We start from the raw sequence: 18317 nt of genomic DNA, 5'->3' as shown, positions 1-18317 counted from the left end.
CAACCTCCTAACGATCTGGACTACGTGTGAGAATATTGTGATAGAACAGAAAGCAGAAGAAAGGGGTGTGGAATTGGGACATTCATTCATAAAAGTACAGACAGGCAAAGGGTCAAGCAGGAGCGCAAGGACCATTTCTGGCTAGAAGGAAAGCTGGCAGTGCAAATGGCACTCCTTGGTTTGGTGTACTTGTGGACGGGAGCAAAGGTCAAAGAGGAAAACCAGGCAATGGCAGAGTGTATATCAAAGGACATTGAGGAGGAGAGTACGAGATAATTATACTAGGAGATATGAATGTGCACATAGAAGATATAGATGGTTGTACCTACCAACAGGCAAAAATATTGGATATGTGTGAAAGGCATGATTTCATCGTTTGCAACAGTACCAAGAAGTGTGAAGGGCAAATAACATAGGAGGTCGGAAGGCTGCAGTACACGACAGATTACGCGCTGATGTCACATAGGACGTATGATAGGCTCAGTGGAATGCGCATAGATGAATGTGGCTCCAGAAGTCTGGGCAGTGATCACAAACGTATCAAGCTAAGTTTTGGAAGAGCAGTGAAAGTGGGAAGGAGACAAGATGAGCAACTACAGTAAAATTCTTATACAAAAAGGCAAATAGAAATACCTGCAAAACAAAATGAGAAAGTAATCACTGAGGATAATAAAACAGTGTGGACATACACAAATCTAATTGTACTGAGCTAGAGCTTGCTATGGCACATCGCAAGTCACCCAAGAAAAAAAGACACAAACTCAAGAGTTGGTGGGACGAGGAAGTTAAGAGAGCCATAGCGAAACATGAGGGAGCTTCTAGGTAACGCAGACATGCTAAGCAGCGGTGTGAACCGACTGATGATGTTGAAAGATAATGGGAAATCTTTCTAAGCTGTAGAAAGGATGCCCCCTTCTGATCAATAAAACGATTAGAAGAACAGAGCTCAGTGGCTGGCAAAAGTGCATAAAAAGATAGAAAGACAGCTGCAAAATTTCGGAACCATCTCAACTCCCTAAGAAACGAGACGAGCCTGAGCAGAGGTTTATAACTACAGCTCAAGATGCTAGGCTAGAAGGGGACGAAGCTATTGAATATATAAGAACAAGGGTGACAGAAAAATTTCAACAAAGTGCTTTACGCACCGCAATAGACAAGGATGAATCAAGTGGCGCAATGGCTCCATTCTCACAACGAGAGTGGGAAAGGCCTAAGAAGAGGGTTTCTAGTAGTACATTAACAGGCCCAGATGGCATTCCAATTATGCTGATAAACACATTAGGTTCGAAGTCTAAGCAGGCTTTGAGAGAGGCAGTAAGCGAAATAATAATTGATGACAATTCCCCGATGGATAAAAACTTAAGAGGCTGAGCCTGATCTATAAAGAAAAGGGGGACAAAGCTGACATAAATAACTACCGTCCTATAACAGTGACATTAGTGGACTACAGGTTGGCGATGCAGATTATAAAGGAGAGACTGCAGGCATGGATAGAGGATGAGGGGGTGCTGGGGGAACTGCAGAATGGGTTTCGGAAACACAGGAGTTTGGAAGACAATCTGTTCTCACTTACGCAGTGCATCGAAATGGCAGAAAAGGAACACAGTGTCCTGTGGCTAGCATTTTTGGATATCAAGGGAGTGTACGATAGCGTGGTTCAAGAGGCCTTGTGGGGAATACTGGACGCACTAGGTGTGGAAGATGGAGTCACTAATCTTTTAAAATATCTGTTAAGTTAACAAGGCAGTTATGAATTGGAAAGAAATCAGGTATCCAAGCCCACAGACTTAAAATGGGGGCTTAGGCAGGGGTGTCCTCTGTCACCCTTGTTATTCATGATGCACCTACAAGGATTAGAGGCCAAATGAGAGGGAAGTGGACTGGGTTTCAACTCATTGAACAGGCACTACCAGCAATATTGTACGCAGATGATATAGGGCTAATGGCCGACCACAAGGAAGATTTGCAGAGATTGATGAACATCTGCGGTAATGAGGGAGATAGGTTAGATTTCAGATTCAGTAAGGATAAATCAGCAGTCATGAGTTTTAATGATACTTGAGGTAGTGAGCTTATAATACAGGATGTTATGTTAGAGATAACAGATAAATACAAATATCTTGGCGTATGGATAATCAATGAGACAGAGTACCTAAGAGAACACGAAATATACGTGACGACTAAAGGTAACAGGAATGCAGCGGTGATGAAAAACAGGGCACTGTGGAATTACAATAGGTATGATGTGAGAAGAATATGGAAAGGGGTCATGGTTCCTGGTCTGGCGTTCAGCAATGCCGTCTTGTACATGAGATCAGAAGTTCAAGCAAGATAAGAAATTTAGCAGCGTGGAATAGGTAAACTTGCCTTAGGAGCTCACGGGAATACACCAAATTAGGGAGTACAAGGTGTTATAGGATGGACATCATTTAGGGCAGGGAAGCTAGCAGCAAGATAAAATTTGAGAAGCGATTTAGAAAAATGAGGCAGGAGCGTTGGGCTATGAAGCTATTCAGCTGCTTGTACATAAAGAACGTCGATACAAAATGGCGGAAGCGAACCAGAAAATTGACTGGTAAATACTTGGAAAATGGCAGGGGGCCAAACCAAAAAGAATTGTCGGTTAAGAAGAAGGCGAAAAAAGCTGAGACCAATGTGTGGAGACTTGGCATGATTAGGAAGTCTGCACTAGAGATTTATCGAACTTTTAAGCAGGAAACTTCCAAGAAAAGAATCTATGATAATACTCGGGGTAGTTCTCTACTGTTTGGGGCCAAGACGGGAGCATTGCGAACCAAGACATATCGGGCGAAATACGAAGGGGTAGACACGGTATGCAGTGCTTGTAGATAGGAGGAGGAAACTGCCGAACACTTGACATGGTTCTGTAAAGGGCTTCAACCTATAGTTCAGGATGACGGCGCAGGGTTTTCCAAAGCTCTGGGGTTTAGGGACAGGGAAAGCAAAATATACTTTAAGTGGGTAGAATTAACTAGAAGGAGGTTATCTGATTGGTGGCTAAAGTCAAGGCAGCAGTGAAAATTAAACCCTTCACTGCAAAGTAAGAGTCATCAACCTCACTTTTTAAAGAAAAAAATAAATCTACTTTTTTGTTCTATAAGTTTTATGGCTTGGTGGCGTTAGCCTCCACCCGATCTAAAGGGTACAGCCATAACAATCCATCCATCCATCTATTCATCCATCCATTCTTTTCCCCGCTTAAAAAAGGGGAGGGACGCTCCATGGCGCGCCCTTATCTCGCGGTGAAGAGAAAGGGAGCATCTTACGTCTTGGCTGTCCTCGGGCTTTACCTGGAATGGTCTGCTGTTGTTACCGGGTACACAAAGGTCACTGCAATCATTGCAGTCTCCGTTTGCGAAAAGCGCGCGCTTTTCAGACACAGCGATGTAACAACTGAGACGCTTATTCGCTTGCTCCCGTACCTTTGAGTACGTTTTATGCATCGTTTGTCTTCCACGTCTAAACTCACATGAAAACCCAATAAAGTGGCTGGAGGGATAACCGCCGTAATATTTCAGTGGTTCATGAATCCAACGCGTTATTCGAAGGTGGTAGGTTTGATTCCTACTTACGGCAAGTTATTTTTTCATCCACTTTTCTTTCTTCTTATTTACATTACATTGGTTCTAACAACTTCTCCTATACAATCCTTGGCATTGTTGTCTGTTAGATATTATTATTATTATTGTGTCAAAACGCGAAAAATGGAGCCTTTAGGTATACACTTCTTTCCCTTATACATTAACGAGGGTCTAGCACTGGCAGAGTTGATGCTATTAGGTTGTATACGAGGAACTATTGGTCAGCTGCCCGCTCGTAATAAGTTCACTGCTACGTGACGCCACACAGGCTCATAAAAGCGTGTTCCACACTTGGCGCTATGGCTACATAAAGCGCTGACTGACACTCCCATGTCCAAATTCCCATATAAACCCAATAAAGCGGCTGGAGTGATAGCCGCTGTGATAGCTGAGTGGTTAGAGCATCGAACGCGTTATTCGAAGGTCGTAGGTTCAATTCCTGCTCACGGCAAGTTATTTTTCGTCCACTTTTCTTTCTTATTTCATGACATCGGTTCTAACAATTTCCCGTATACATTCCTTGGCAATGTTGTCTGTTAGATCTCATATATATATATATATATACATATATATATATATATTTATATATATATATATATATATATATAAATATATATATATATATATATATATATATATAGCCGTAAGAAAGTAAAAGCCAAATTATACTGTCTCTCATTCCCCATTAGCAGTCCTTGGCATGTACATTGAGCACTATCTGACAAGAAAGGGTTGCTACGTTATACTCGCTGAGTGTAACCTCTTTAGTTGTAGAAAGGTTTAGCGAGCGTTGGGCCGCAGTGCCACGAATACAATGAACTAGTATATACCATGAACTCGAGGTGGATAAAGGTGGAAAGTAGATACGAAGCGCAAGCCGTAAAAGCCGAATTCTCCTGTCTCTTATTTCCCATTAGCAGCCATTGGCATGTACATTGAGCACTATCTGACATGAAAAGGTTGCTACGTTATACTCGCTGGCGTAACCTCCTTGGTTTTAGAAAGCTTTAGCGAGCGTTGGGCCGCAGTGCCATGAATACAGTGAACTAGTATATGCCATGAACTCGAGGTGGATAAAGGTGGGAAGTAGACCCAAAGCGCAAGCCGTAAGAAAGTGTGCGCGTGCCACCTGTTGTTTAGTCCTTGGAATGTCCGCTGGACGGCGGTGCTTCTATATGGGGAAGAGAGAGAGAGAGAGAATTTATTTACAGACAGGTAGAGAGGTCGTCCTGAGCCATAGTTTGCTCTGACCTGCTACTCTACACTGGGGAAGGTGACTGGGGAGTGAAAGAGTGATGAATGACGATGGTAAAGTAGAGGGATGATATGTTCCTATTAGGCTGGGCAACTCAACAGACGTGCGTCTAGTCCAGTGACTTCTAAGAAAGCGATGACGGCTCGTATAACCACATGTGTGCTGCTGGCGTCAGGCCAAGGACCTAACACAACCTCATGGGCTAATGGTCGACTGATATATCGGTCAATGGAAGATATAAGTTGCTGACGTTCGCTTTCATATGCTGGACAGTCTCAAAATATATGTTTGAGCGTTTCTGGCAACCGACTGTGACCACAATTGGGACCTGTGTCATTGCAGCCAATCAAGTGGTTGTAACGTGTCATGTAAGCCACACCGAGGCGAATGTGGTGGATAATGCATGATATGCTTCATTTTAACTTGTGAGGCATACGGAACTTCATTTCCGGGTGCCATTCGTGCAGCCGTTTGTGGTGGTGGTCTGGTTTCTGCCAGCGCTTTAAGATGAAGTTGCGCACTACGCGTCAAAGTACGATGTTAGTATCTTGTCTAGAAAATGCGATGCACACTTCCGGGGTACTATTTAAAGCTCTCTTAGCTTCAGAGTCCGCCTCTTCATTGCCCATTATGCTACAATTAGCAGGTATCCATTGAAATTTTACATGGGGTCCATTTTTTAGCATTGCCAAGCTCTGCTTTTTCAATCGATAAAGTATGATATGGACCTTGTCTCATGAAGCCATCGATGGTTTGAAGAGCAGCTTTGGCATCGCACAGTATTGTCCATTTACGAGCGGGTTATGTCGATATGAAACGTATTGCCTCCCGAGTAGCGACAAGTTCCACGGATGTTGATGTGGTCTTGTCATCTATCTTGAAACATGGAGCTATCTTCATCTGCGGGATGACAAAGGCTGCGGCGTAGGTACGCGACGTGGTAGATCCATCAGTATATACGTGCGCCACACCGTCGTACATAGTATAAATGTGCAGCAGTGTAAGTTGCTTTAGGCCGATCGACGATACAAGGGACTTCTTCATATTCCCAGGAATCTGAAGTATGACAAGTAGTCTAGACAGGAGCCACGGAGGTGTCTCATATATGGGGAATATATGCGGAATATATGATGAAAAGATGCGAGATGGTGGTACTTGGAGTGTTGAATAGATGAACGAACGGACACACAAACCGATGCATGGATGGACACATGAACGGACGCAGGGGCGGATGCATGAACGAACGCAGGGGCGGACGCACGAACAGACGCACGCATGGACGGGCAGATGGATGCATGGACGATCACACAGATGGACGCATGGACGGACGGAAGCAAGAACGAATGGACGGACGAATACTTCGCCCCACTCTCCATCATTCACTCCGTAGATATGCTGCCATTTTTTTAATAGATTTCGCCAGGCAGTGCATTTCGCTTGGTCATCTCATTGAAAACCCACCGGATGAGCCATTCTTAGTGTTGGCCCCTCGTTTTGTACGTGCCACGAGCCCGTTCATCGGCGCCGTGTCGCCGTGTCTCGCAGGGCTCGTGATGTGCTACGAACATACCTACTTCTTGGTCAACAGCAATGGTAAACCAAGTTGGCACTTACCTTGAATAACTTGATCGTCGACCGCTGAGCCACTAGCCGTCATCTGCAGTGAAGTGGCGGTTTTGCTGACCACCTTTAGCACAAATCCATCCACGTGGGCTGCACAGATAAACAACACTGACGTTTAGAATAACAGAGAGCTCAGCTAGTTGGTGCAGTCAGCGAAAACATTAGCTACTGGGTGCAGCAGCCAGATGTTTCTCTGTCAGTGCCATATTAAAGAACTAAGCTCTATACCAAATATTTGTTTATGGACATGTGCTTTGTGGACACACACTTGTCCTTTATTCAACTGAATTTTAATTCAGTCGTGTGACAAAGATACACAGAAAATTATGAACCACTTCTCCGAAGGGAGCTCTGATGGCATGCGAAGAGGCAGGGGTGCCCACTGCTTTGACTTGGTTCAAATGGTCAACGACTGGGTGCTGGAAGAACGGTTGAGCGCGGGGAGTTCCAGCCGGCGAGGCGGGTAACGGTAACCGTGAGTGACGCTCATCGTCGGAACCTTGTGCGCATACAAGTGGCGCATACCACGTGGCGTACAAGTGGCGCATCCCACGAAGACCGGTGGGTCCACGCCAAACTCGCGTGAAGTCACTTCTGTCAATGCATCCAAATGTTTGCGGTTATGGATATGACCGACGTTGCAAAGGTGGATGTCGAACCACAGGTGGTCGCAGGCGCGGCACCTGTGACCGAAGCTACTTTGAAGAGACTCTCGTCGGAAGCTGGCGTCAGCCCCAGCGTTGCTGACGGCTTCCCAGACTGCTCTCGCCTGGCGCCTGCTGGCGGGCGCTTCGGTGAAGGGCGCACTACTTTCGAGACGTTGCCTACGACGTTGCTGACGGCGGCGGCCTTCGGCTGTCGTCGCATTCGCTCCGCCTCCTTAGATTGCGTCTCCTCGCTGTTGCCGATGCGTTGAAGGAATAAGCACTCGGCTTCCTTGACTCGCGTTCCATCGGTGTTACCATGCGGCGCGCCGTCTCCATTCTCGAACGAGATAGGCATGCTTGACTCGCACCTCGTCGGTGTCGTTGGTCTTCCACTGCCGACGCTTGTGTTCAGCTTCCTTGGCCCGTGCCTTGTCGGTGTTGCAGACACAACGTTGCCATTACCGAACGCGATCCGCTCTGCTAACCTCCACAACGCCGGCGATGGCCGGGGCGGCGCATGTTTCGGCAGGCGAAGAAGCCTTGCTTTCTAGCGCCCTCTTCGTTGCAGATAAACGAGCTGAAACAGTGGGGTGATGGTAGTGGTTAGAAGGGGAAAAACGTGCTCGATGTACGCTCGAACGTTGCGAGTGAGCGAGAGGGTGAAGCGAAAAAGAGGTGACAAGCAATGTCACGTGGTAGGTGAGGGAGAGAATGACGTCACCACGCAGAGCGAGGGAAGGCGTGACTGACTTGGCACCATCCCAACACCTGCTGCAAGGGGAGCGCAGTGCGGCTGATTGGCGAGGAGACACAGATGAACAGCATTACACAGGCAAAGAGCTGCTTCGCATTTAAAGCTGCTAAAACATTGTCAGCACCTGGAAACTCTGGTTGTAGTACTACCATGTCTCGCCAGTGAGGGTCTGCAGCTCAGCACAAAGAAATACTGTTTCTCCAGCAAATGCATCAAGATTCTGGGTCTTGTCGTGAGCAATGAGGGAATTCGCCCAAGCCCCGACTAAATTACTGCCGTCTGTCGATTCCCGGAGCCGGAAGGCCAAAGGATTCACGAAGCTTTCTTGGACTTGCATGCTACTTTCGGCGTTTTATCCGAAACTTCAATTCAATAGTGGCGCCACCCTATAAACTACTTGCTTCCGATGTACCTGAGTAGAGTATAAAGTTGGCCGAGTTAGTGAGGCATAAATAATGACGTAGCGCGTAATGTGTGTGGTTCGGTGGACGACACACAATTGAAATTCGTTGGACCACACTTTGTGTGGTCCAACGAATGTCAATTGGCGCTTTATGTGTTCAAGGAAGCTTTCACCTCCGAGCCTGTACTGTGTCGTTATGATGAGACCGCCCCGACACTTCCCGCATACAAACGCCAGCGGCTGTGCTGTAGGACCTGTTCTTCTGCAACGTAATGACTCTTCGTGATGACGCTTCATCGCGTGAGAGTGTCGTGTTTCCACTTGTCTAGTGCTCTCCGCATCCGAGAAGAACTATACGATCACTGAGCAGGAGTTCCCCACTGTGGTTTGGTTCCATCCCTACATGTATAGCCGTCAATTCACTAATATAGGGACCACCATGACTTCAGCTGGCTATCTTCATTGAAAAAAAATGGCAGTGGCTTAGCTCAGCTATGCCAGGATATACGTAGCGTTAGCAAAGGTTCAGTTGATTATTCTTAGCTTTCCAGATATCATGCTTACAACTGTTCCAATGACACACACACATGGTATACGTATTATGTGGCCCATGTATATTTATTTTGCCGGGAAACTACTTCGGGATCCGATGAGTTAAGCTTCTCCGCTCTACTGCACCGTTGAGCAGCATTTACACTCTCCTTAGCCATGGCTATACCACAGTGGCAAACGCCAGCCAGAGGCGCTATCAAGCGGCTCCAGCGCAGTGTCAGATGGCGACTGCACAGAGAAGGCGCGTGCGTCGGCGTCCATATGTCTACCAAGGCTATGAGGGCACTCCTCTGGAAAGCGCCCACCGGCGGTGGCGAGTCGCGCGTGGCCGCGGCCGAGCGCGAAGGAGGCGCCAGCTTCGGTGCGTGACACCACTGATCGTCTGCGCCGCGCATCGAATTGCGCGCACATCGGTGGCGAGCAGCGCGAGGCGGCGGCAGAATATCATTCCGCACGCACAGACCAGTCCCACGCGAAATTGGCTCAGCAAGGCCAGTGTAGCTAACGCTACAAAACCTATCCGAGCGCCAGGGTCCGGTGGATTTTATGCTTGCAAAAGTATCAGTTTGAGATTGTTCACAAACCTGACAGAAAACATCGTCGCCGACACTCTTCCGCATTGTCCAGTATCTAAGGCACCACTCGACACTCACGCAACTGTTCCCACGAACACCAGTTTAGATGTTCTTCTAGTTCAGTTGCCTTGCTTGCCTCACTGGACCAGCTGCCTGCCAACGACAAGCAACCGTGTAGCTCTCACTAGTTGGCTGACCCGTACTGTTGACGTATTACAGACCACTTTTCTGGAGCTTCGAATGCACGCAACGCACGGCTTCGTTGTCAACTCGAACAATTTAAGCTGGATGTTGGTGTACTTTATCATAACATATATCATCCTGACAGTCAACGCTGGGTACCTGTTCTGCCATGCTCCCTCTGATATAATGTTCTTAAGGCCTTTCACAGAGATTCCACGACTGGCAACCTTGTCTTTCACCAAACTTATTTTCATTTTATTTACTTGACTCTAAGGGCCCAGAAACGGGTATAACTTAGGGGGGGGGGGGGAATGCAATACGGAGTACAATAAAGAAAACAAAATAAAAGAATAAACTTGGAAAAAGAAAAAAATGCAATAACAAGCAAACATGCCGCGAACAATGTAAAAAGTCAAACACAGTTGAGTAATTCAAGGCTCAGTAGAGTAAAATAAGTGATCAATGAATATAAGACAAAGTACAGTCTACCAAAAAATATACATAGATAATGCAAACTTGGAGTTCGACGATTCAGCTAGTATAGAAGGACTGCTCACTTCGATAATATAGCAGGGCTGACCGGAAACCAGTTAATTCTTCAATATTTATGTGTCGCGGAAGGGCCGTTCACCGATTTGTTGATAAAACTAAAGGTCAGTTTAAATATTTTGCTGTGCGAGCAAATTGTGGACGTACCTTGTGATCGTGATCACGTCGGGCTGAAATATTTGCGGCTGGATGAATAAATTTCTGTGAGAAAGAACTGTTGCTAAAATAGATACTATGAAAAAAGGATACCCTAGAATATTTTTTGCGTGTAATAAGTGGTAATATACCAAGTGTTCCTTTTATTGATGATACACTGTGAAAACACGTATATGAGGAAGCAATGAACCTAGCGGCTTTATTTAGAAGTTGACTCAAGCATGTCAAAAAATATGCTTGATAAGGATGCCATATGTTAGAAACATACTCTAAAGATGGTTTGATGAGTGCATTGAATGCCTGAAGTTTAGTGTGCGAAGTAGCCAGACGTAGGTGGCGTTTTAAAAGGCCAACTTTACGAAATGCTTTGCTGGTAATCAATTCTACATGCTTGTTCCACTTGCTATTGTAATACAGAGTGGCATTCAAGTATTTAATGAAAGATACTGTTTCAACAGGAGAGATGTTGATGAGGTATCATGAGATTGGCATCTCGACTAAATTTAACATGTTTGGCCTTTTGAACATTATATTCGTTTACCCTTTGCTGCGCCGTTGAAAGAGCATCGTTTATTCAGATTGCAGGGAGAAAATGGTATTCTGGTTGCCTATTTCTCAATATATTACACTGTCATAAGCGAGAAGTTTTACGGTAGACTGCATGTTCCCTGATATATTGTTGATATAGATTAGAAATAGCAGCGGCCCTAAAACAGACCCTTGTGGAACGCCCCTCTTGACCTTTGTCTGTTTAGATATGTAGGATTCAATTTTAACGCACTGAATCCTGTTTGTTAAAAAGCCTTCAATCCACTGAAATGTTTTTAACTAGCCGTTAACTACGCAGTTTCAATAGAAGATGCTGATGCGAAACGGGATCAATTGATTTAGAAAAATTAATAAAAATAGCATCGATTAAAAATGACCTATTGATGAAGTTATGCAAATCATTCACTTGCTTAAACAGCTGAAAGATACAGAATTCATGTTTTTGAAAGAATGTTAGTTTTCAAAAGTAGCCTATAGATTTTAAGGTGAGACATTATGTGGCTGTATAAGATATGTTTGAGTATCCTACAACAAATTTATGTCAGAGAAATAGGATGGTAATTTTTAGCGATTTGCTTGCCTTCAGATTTAAAGCAAGGAATAACATTCCGATTTAGCTTTCATCAGGAAGACACCCAGAATCCAGTGACTTGAAATATCAGAGAAAAGTTATAGGATGGTTTCATTGACAACAGTTTCAAAGGTTTCGCGCTGATACCGTCCGGACCAGGACAAGTTTTGCACTGAAGTCTCTCTATAGAACGCACTAAGCAAGTTTCTGTTATCGTTATAGACTGAAATTTGTGTATAATTACATCTAATGGAGACATCGGGGATTCTATTGGCGATTAGCCAGAAAAAAATCTGAAGCAAACTGCTGATTGAAAATCTGAAGCAAAATGCTGATTGAAAATTTCAGCGGATTTTTCTACCGACTTTAGGGTACCATTTGCACATTTACGTTGGAAGCTAGAGTGCTTGTCTTTCGGGTTGATAACGCTTCACAATTTTCCAGGGTCAGTCCTCATCAGACTGGGTAGAGTGCAGGTAAAGTATTTGTTTTTATCATCAATTATTGTCGATATTGCTAACTTAAACAGCTTTTTGTAATTCGTCTAGTCTAAAGCACTCTTTGACCTCGAGGCTTTTTTTAACGCCCGTTTCTTTTTGTTAATCGCTTGGTTCGCGTGTCGAGTGAACAAATGATCATCGGCTTTGAACAAGAGGATTATTTTGGCACGCAGTAACCTTCGAGTTCCTTAAGAAAGTCTTTAAATAAAGACCAGTTGTCGTAACTGATCAATTACCAAAATCGTGAAGCCCCACCACTGTGGTCTCGTGGCTAAGGTTCTTGGCTGCTGACCTGTAGGTCGCAGGATCGAATCCCGGCTGTGGCGGCTGCATTTCCGACGGAGGCAGAAATGTTGTAGGCCCATGTGATCAGATTTAGATGCACAATAAAGAACCCCAGGTGGTCGAAATTTCCGGAGCCCTCCACTACGGCGTCTCCCATAATCATACGGTGGTTTTGGGACGTTAAACCCCGCATATCATTCAATCAAAATCGTGAAGGTAACCAGCCACAAATTTCGCAAACATTTCGTTCGTTTTGATAACGTTGGCGCGAGCCTAGTTGATAATGGTTTTGGTTTCTTTTTTTCTTGGGGCGTAGTACTCTCAGGGTGCAGTGTACAGCCTTATGATTACTTATTTCCTCGAGAACGATGGCGTTTCCGTATTCAAGATGATTAGTCAGTATTTTATCAAGAATATCACCTCGAGTGCGTTCTTTTGCCAATTTTGACAGGTTATAAATTTGTACCGTATGGAGAAAGCGAAGCAATTCCTGGCGATTATTGTTACCCAGAACTGCTGACGCCAGCCAGTCAGTGGATGGATAATTGAAATCGCCGGCCAAGAGCAGTAAAACGTTAGGGAACTTAGTTGTAATTTGATCAAGGGCTTTGCAATACACTCTTTTCACAATCTTAATACTATGTCGGGGTTTATGATCCGAAAGCTTCGATATGAATATCACGGACATCGTAGTGGAGGAAGATTTTGTCCATCCACAACGTGCACTGGCATCTCACAGTGCACGCTCCTCTACCGCCTCCATCGACAAGGAATCGCCGCAGCCAGAATCAAACCCTCGGTCTTCAGTAGGCGAGCACCCTGGCCGCTGATCCACTGAGACTGATCTTCTTACAATGTTAGGATGGGCTATAAGGCAGCCCAGAACTATTTTTTGGTTCTCCAGTCATGTCTCTAATATACCGGACCTTCATGCACACTTGGGTAAATATATAAAACTAAAATCGTAAATTTCTTAGCATGTTTAACCTCTAACCCCCTTCACTGCTTAGATACGACCAAGACCTACAAAAAACTTCTTTCAGGGCAATCGTAACTGAAAACATTCGTGGCAGGAGGCCTTAATATTTCTGTAAAATCACCTGTAAATATTACGAAAAATAGATCACGCAAAACAATAGCACAGAATAGGCAAAAAAGAAGAGCCTCATGCCTCATCATTCACACATATTCCCCTGTGGTTTGCGTCATTCATTTTCTTTTATGTCACCAAGAATCCCAACCACACATTTTTGTAAAGTGCATCTCAGTTTGCTTGAAGTGAGTGACCCTTACTATGAGCCACTTTGTATTGGATCATGATTTTCTCCAGTTGTGAGCGATTTTATCCTTCTCTTACAAACGTATTTCTGCGTGTTTCAAAAAAATCTTGTCTTGCTAAGGTTCTGCACATTTTTAGCTATGCTGAAGATTATCTTTTGATCTTAAAAGAGGACAAGCCGGGGTTTTTCGAGAAGATTGTGCAACAAGCATTCAGCGCTTAATGAGTCATGTGACAAAAGGTCAGATGCACGGCCGAGCTACGTGAATCAGGAGGTGTTGAGTTTCTTGTAACTGCCGAAGTGTGCATCAAGTTCAGGTATATTGCAGCTACCATCTGAAGTCCAAGATCTAGTTCCTAGCTACGACTGGGTGCGCGCCACTCTCGGAAAATCCTGCGTTCATCTGCTCACGTGCAGCGTTCAGTTCCAGGTTCCCGCTAAGCAGTGCTCGGTTCCCTGTTTAATTGTTGGCTTTCATTGCCGGAAGCTTCATTAAGGAATAAAATAGCGGGAACCACATTGGCTCGAATCAACAGAACACGAAGGTGTTGCGGCTCGTGGTTGTGACGCACGAGCATGACCCCTCTCACCTCGCCAAAAAGGTTGCTGAGAAGTGCGGTATTTCTGTGGCACGTGTGTGCAGTATTGTGAATTAGGCTGGGCAGCCTGGCTTCAAAAAAATTACGCTACGAGTTTTATTGGTTGCAATGTGGGTACCAGATCACACTAGCACATGGATTGCGCTATGTTAACCAAACTGGCCGCTGCTACAAACATTGGCGGCTAAGGTGGACTGTGGAATCGATTTCCGTGAACTTGAATAAATCATCTGTTAAACATCAACATTCCATATAGCTTGAAAGACACTTTACAGCAATATTCAAGTTTGAATTATAAAGGTATCGACAACGTCAAAAGAGACCCAATGGGGCTCCCTTACTTTCCTCGCGTCACCACTCTGAAGCGAATGAAGCAAGTTAAGATGACGTCATAGCCGCCATTTTCTTTTGCCATGATTGCTCCAGTAGTCCATACTTTTTGGCGGCTGGTAGCGAGTACATGGCCGTGATGCGCACACTAAAGTTTTTTGTTTGGCGACACTGCACTACCGTTTCCTCTACGAAAGGACTTTTGGACTGTGCGGAAGTGCGTCCCAGTTCTCTGTGGTGAAGTGCCAAGGGCACGCTAGCTGGTTAAGTTGTACCCGACGGCATGTATACTTTGGAGCACTCTCAAACCAAAACTAGAAGTGGTCGATAATCAAGAGCCTGAAATTATTCGCTGTCGCATGTTGCAGCAAACGATTTGCCGTGTTATGACTACCAGGCCCCCCGCATCACAGTTCAGGAAAAGAACGTGAAGGTATTAATTTTGTGTCAATATCCGTCTAATGCAAGAAAAAGAAAGCATCATGCAGCTGTCAATTCATATACGGGTAGTGGACGTTTGGCAGATGAGTGCCAAATGTGTACTTTCACGTATGACTTGAAACTGGGCACCCGCACTTCGCCCAGTTTTACTACTCAGCAAACGCTTGAAAACATCGATATACTGAAAACAATCACAGCATATCCAAGGTGTGAATCATGATGAGTGGGCGAAGTGTCTGTCAGTTCGTCCGTTTGTTCTTGTTTCCGTCCATCTGTGCGTCCGTTCGTACGTCCATGCGTTCGCCCGTCTCTCCGTGCGTGCGTCTGTCTATCCGTCCGTCAATCGGTCCGTCGGTCTGTCTATCCGTATGTGCGTATATCCGTCCATCCATATAGTGAACACTCCAAGTACCACCATCCTGGATATTTTTGTTTATTTACGCAATACTCACAGAACCATCAATGGCAATACAGTGAGAAGGTAAACAATATAAGCGGGTTCATAGATCAAATATAACCAGTAAAAACAAAAAGAAGTAGGCACGAAAATTAATAACTAAGTACAAATGCAGTATTCAAAAAGAAGGCATTAAAAACCGTAGTCAAGAAAGCGTAAAAGGTATCCTTAGATATTTCATTACTAAAGGCATCAAGTAACCTGTTCCACTGCCGTATTGTTCTTGAAAAAAATGACAACCTAAATAATTCTGTACCGAAGACGTTTTCACGCACTTGAAGTGAATGATCGGTCCGTGTGGACGCATAATTAGGTTAAAGTCGATACCGTTGCCGGTCAATACCAACTTTAGAGAGAAAATTATTATGAAAGAGTTTCAGACAAAGTTTTGTAGTGCAATATTCTAGTAAATCTAGTTTCAAATTTGTCTTCGCTTGACTAGCACTGAAAGTAAGAGCGTATTTTGAGTTACAAACCTTGCAGCTAAATTATGCAATTTTTCTATAAGTTCTCTATCATGTACTATTTGCGAGTCCCACACTTCGCATGCGTATTATAAAACAAATGAAACAAATTTCCTTTGAAGCAGCTCTTCAGTAGTCATATTGGAACATTTTGCATGGTGCCTCGAAAACCCCGAGGACTTGGCTGCACATGTGGTTACAGGACCAACATGACCATGCGATTTTATGTCGTGTTAAATATACACCAAGATATTTATATCAGGACATTTGGTGAATTGAACATTTTTGAAAGCACACTGTAATTATTGTAAATTTTTCTTTTATGTTAAGAACAAAAAAACAGTCTTTTCTTAATTTATAGTCATATTCCACTTGTGACACCACTGACTGATGAGTTTCAGATCATTTCGCAAGACGTGACCATCATCTTTACTGGATTTATATAAAGCACAGTCATAAACGTACAGTCTCATAAGCGAAACAATTCCTTCATCGATATTTTTTATAAACAAAAGAAACAAAAGTGGACCCAGAATAGAGCCTTGAGAGACCCCAGAAGAGACGTCCCTTCTCGATGGCACAAAGCGGCATGTGACAACATATTTTTTGCGCATTCTTAAGTATTCCACAATTAAAGCAATAACTTTCGTAATAATTTTGTAGGAATGCAATTTTTCAATTATCAATGATTGAGACACAGTGTCAAATGCCTTCCTGAAATCGAGTAAGTACAGATAGTCGCTTGTCAAAAGCACTGCCTATTTTTGGAATGGATTTGATTATTACAAGAAACTTCTTTTTAAAACCATGCTGATTAGAATTAAATAGGGAATACGCATTCATATATGCTACAATATTTGAGTATAGGATTTGCTCTAACACTTTACATGCTACACGCGTTAATGAAATGAGACGGAGATCACCCACGTTATTTCGCACAACAGCTTCATGAAACAACTGCACCAATCTTTCAATCAGCTGCCAGGGAAGCTTCCACCTGTGACTTCACAAAAAGTTTTAAGATGAACAGTTCTAAGCTACGTGTACTGATAAAAACGTCACCCATGTTACCTAGGCGGGCTATCTGATCTTGCGAAATACTATGTTCGTACTTGGTTTTTGGCGTCACAGTGGAAAAGACAGAAACAAAACACTGATTGAAACATTTTCCCTTATCTTTGTCTTCGAAAACAACACCATTTTTTGATACAATTGATGGAATAGCTTGTGTCTCTGTACCATTCCTTTCCGCGTATTTCCCGTATTGGTTGGGGTCATCCTTAATTCTCAACTCAGTAGTTCCAGGAAGAGCATTCTTCCCCACGCGAATTTCTCTCTTCATTTTAATGGAGACCTCTTTTGCATTCTTGGAGTTATCACTGGATGGCACACGTGACAAGTGGTGCTGAAGTCTTTGCTTTTTCCACTTAAGCCTCCGTAAGGCGTTGTTAAACCGTAGTTTACTTCTATTTTGTTTTTCATTTAGTAATATTCATGGTATAAAACGTTTTTATAGCATTCTTAAAGTCATGTGTATTTTTATGCTTCGCTCACATTGCAAAAACATCATAATACAACTTCAGTTCCTCCTGTAGTCCTTCTAATTGAGCCTTCAATGAGCCTAACACAAGTCTCGGTGGTTACTTTTTCCTACTACTACTACTACTACTACTACTACTACTACTACTACTACTACTACTACTACTACTACTACTACTACTACTACTACATACATTGGGGACGCACAATCTATAGCTTAAACATCTCCGCCCATATACTAATCAGTAAAAAGGGGTTGTGTCGAGGCGATGGTTTGACACAACGGCTGTTTTCTCCGCAACGTTCCATTTTCCTGTTTGATCCTGACGTTTTTGAAATTCAATTAACATAGAGGCTCGTAAGTGTAAGAGTACGCCTTCGCTTAGTTTACACAGAGAAAAAAAATTTAAGATTGGACATTCGGCGAAATCCGGCCTCAGGAAAGACGCCACGACAACGTAACATACTAGTGCTCTCTCCAAACGCCAGAGAACGCAAGTGCAAAAAAACAAAATAGTTATCAATCCAACAAAATACATTTTACAAAGTAATAACTATACGTTGCTATGTGTCAGGTTCTTTATACATAAAACAATTTATTCAACACACATTACGTGGTTATCTTTGTTAGGGCGGACTGCCATAAACACCATCTACGGCAAGTAGTGCTGACTGGGCAAGCTGGTGTTGATAGAGTGTTATTTCTTTAGCGCAGCTTAGTTTGAGCGTGAAGAAAGGTGTTATTCAGTAAAGAAGGGGAAAAACTAACGATATAGTGTGACCGCTAAGTTTCAACTCTTGTTTATTGCGTACCCTTACAACACATTATATAGCTGATTCCGCGTGACGCCGTGCACACACAAAAAAAAACGTCCACGTGTGGCATAGCACACGCCACCTAGGAAAACTGGTTGTGATCTCATCTCAAATTAACAATGTGATATCAATGCTCCACAGGAAACACTCCAGAAACTTGAGTTTTTCTTGAGATAAGGCAAAATGT

At 43.8% G+C, this 18317-nt stretch overlaps 1 protein-coding gene across 9 annotated transcripts in view; it reads right to left on the bottom strand.

The window, feature by feature from the left end:
- The window catches only part of LOC119172975 (cell adhesion molecule Dscam1-like), a 2235730-nt gene that overhangs the window by 889683 nt on the left and 1327730 nt on the right, over positions 1-18317 (bottom strand). For all 9 annotated transcript variants that reach the window (XM_075891768.1, XM_075891770.1, XM_075891774.1 and 6 more), the window contains one exon: positions 6472-6570. In XM_075891768.1, coding sequence (XP_075747883.1) covers positions 6472-6570 — 99 coding nt within the window. The remainder of the gene's footprint in view (positions 1-6471; positions 6571-18317) is intronic.

This window comes from Rhipicephalus microplus, chromosome 4, assembly GCF_043290135.1.
Source record: "Rhipicephalus microplus isolate Deutch F79 chromosome 4, USDA_Rmic, whole genome shotgun sequence".
Taxonomy (NCBI): domain Eukaryota; kingdom Metazoa; phylum Arthropoda; class Arachnida; order Ixodida; family Ixodidae; genus Rhipicephalus; species Rhipicephalus microplus.
This window is presented reverse-complemented; position numbering and strand designations above follow the sequence as displayed.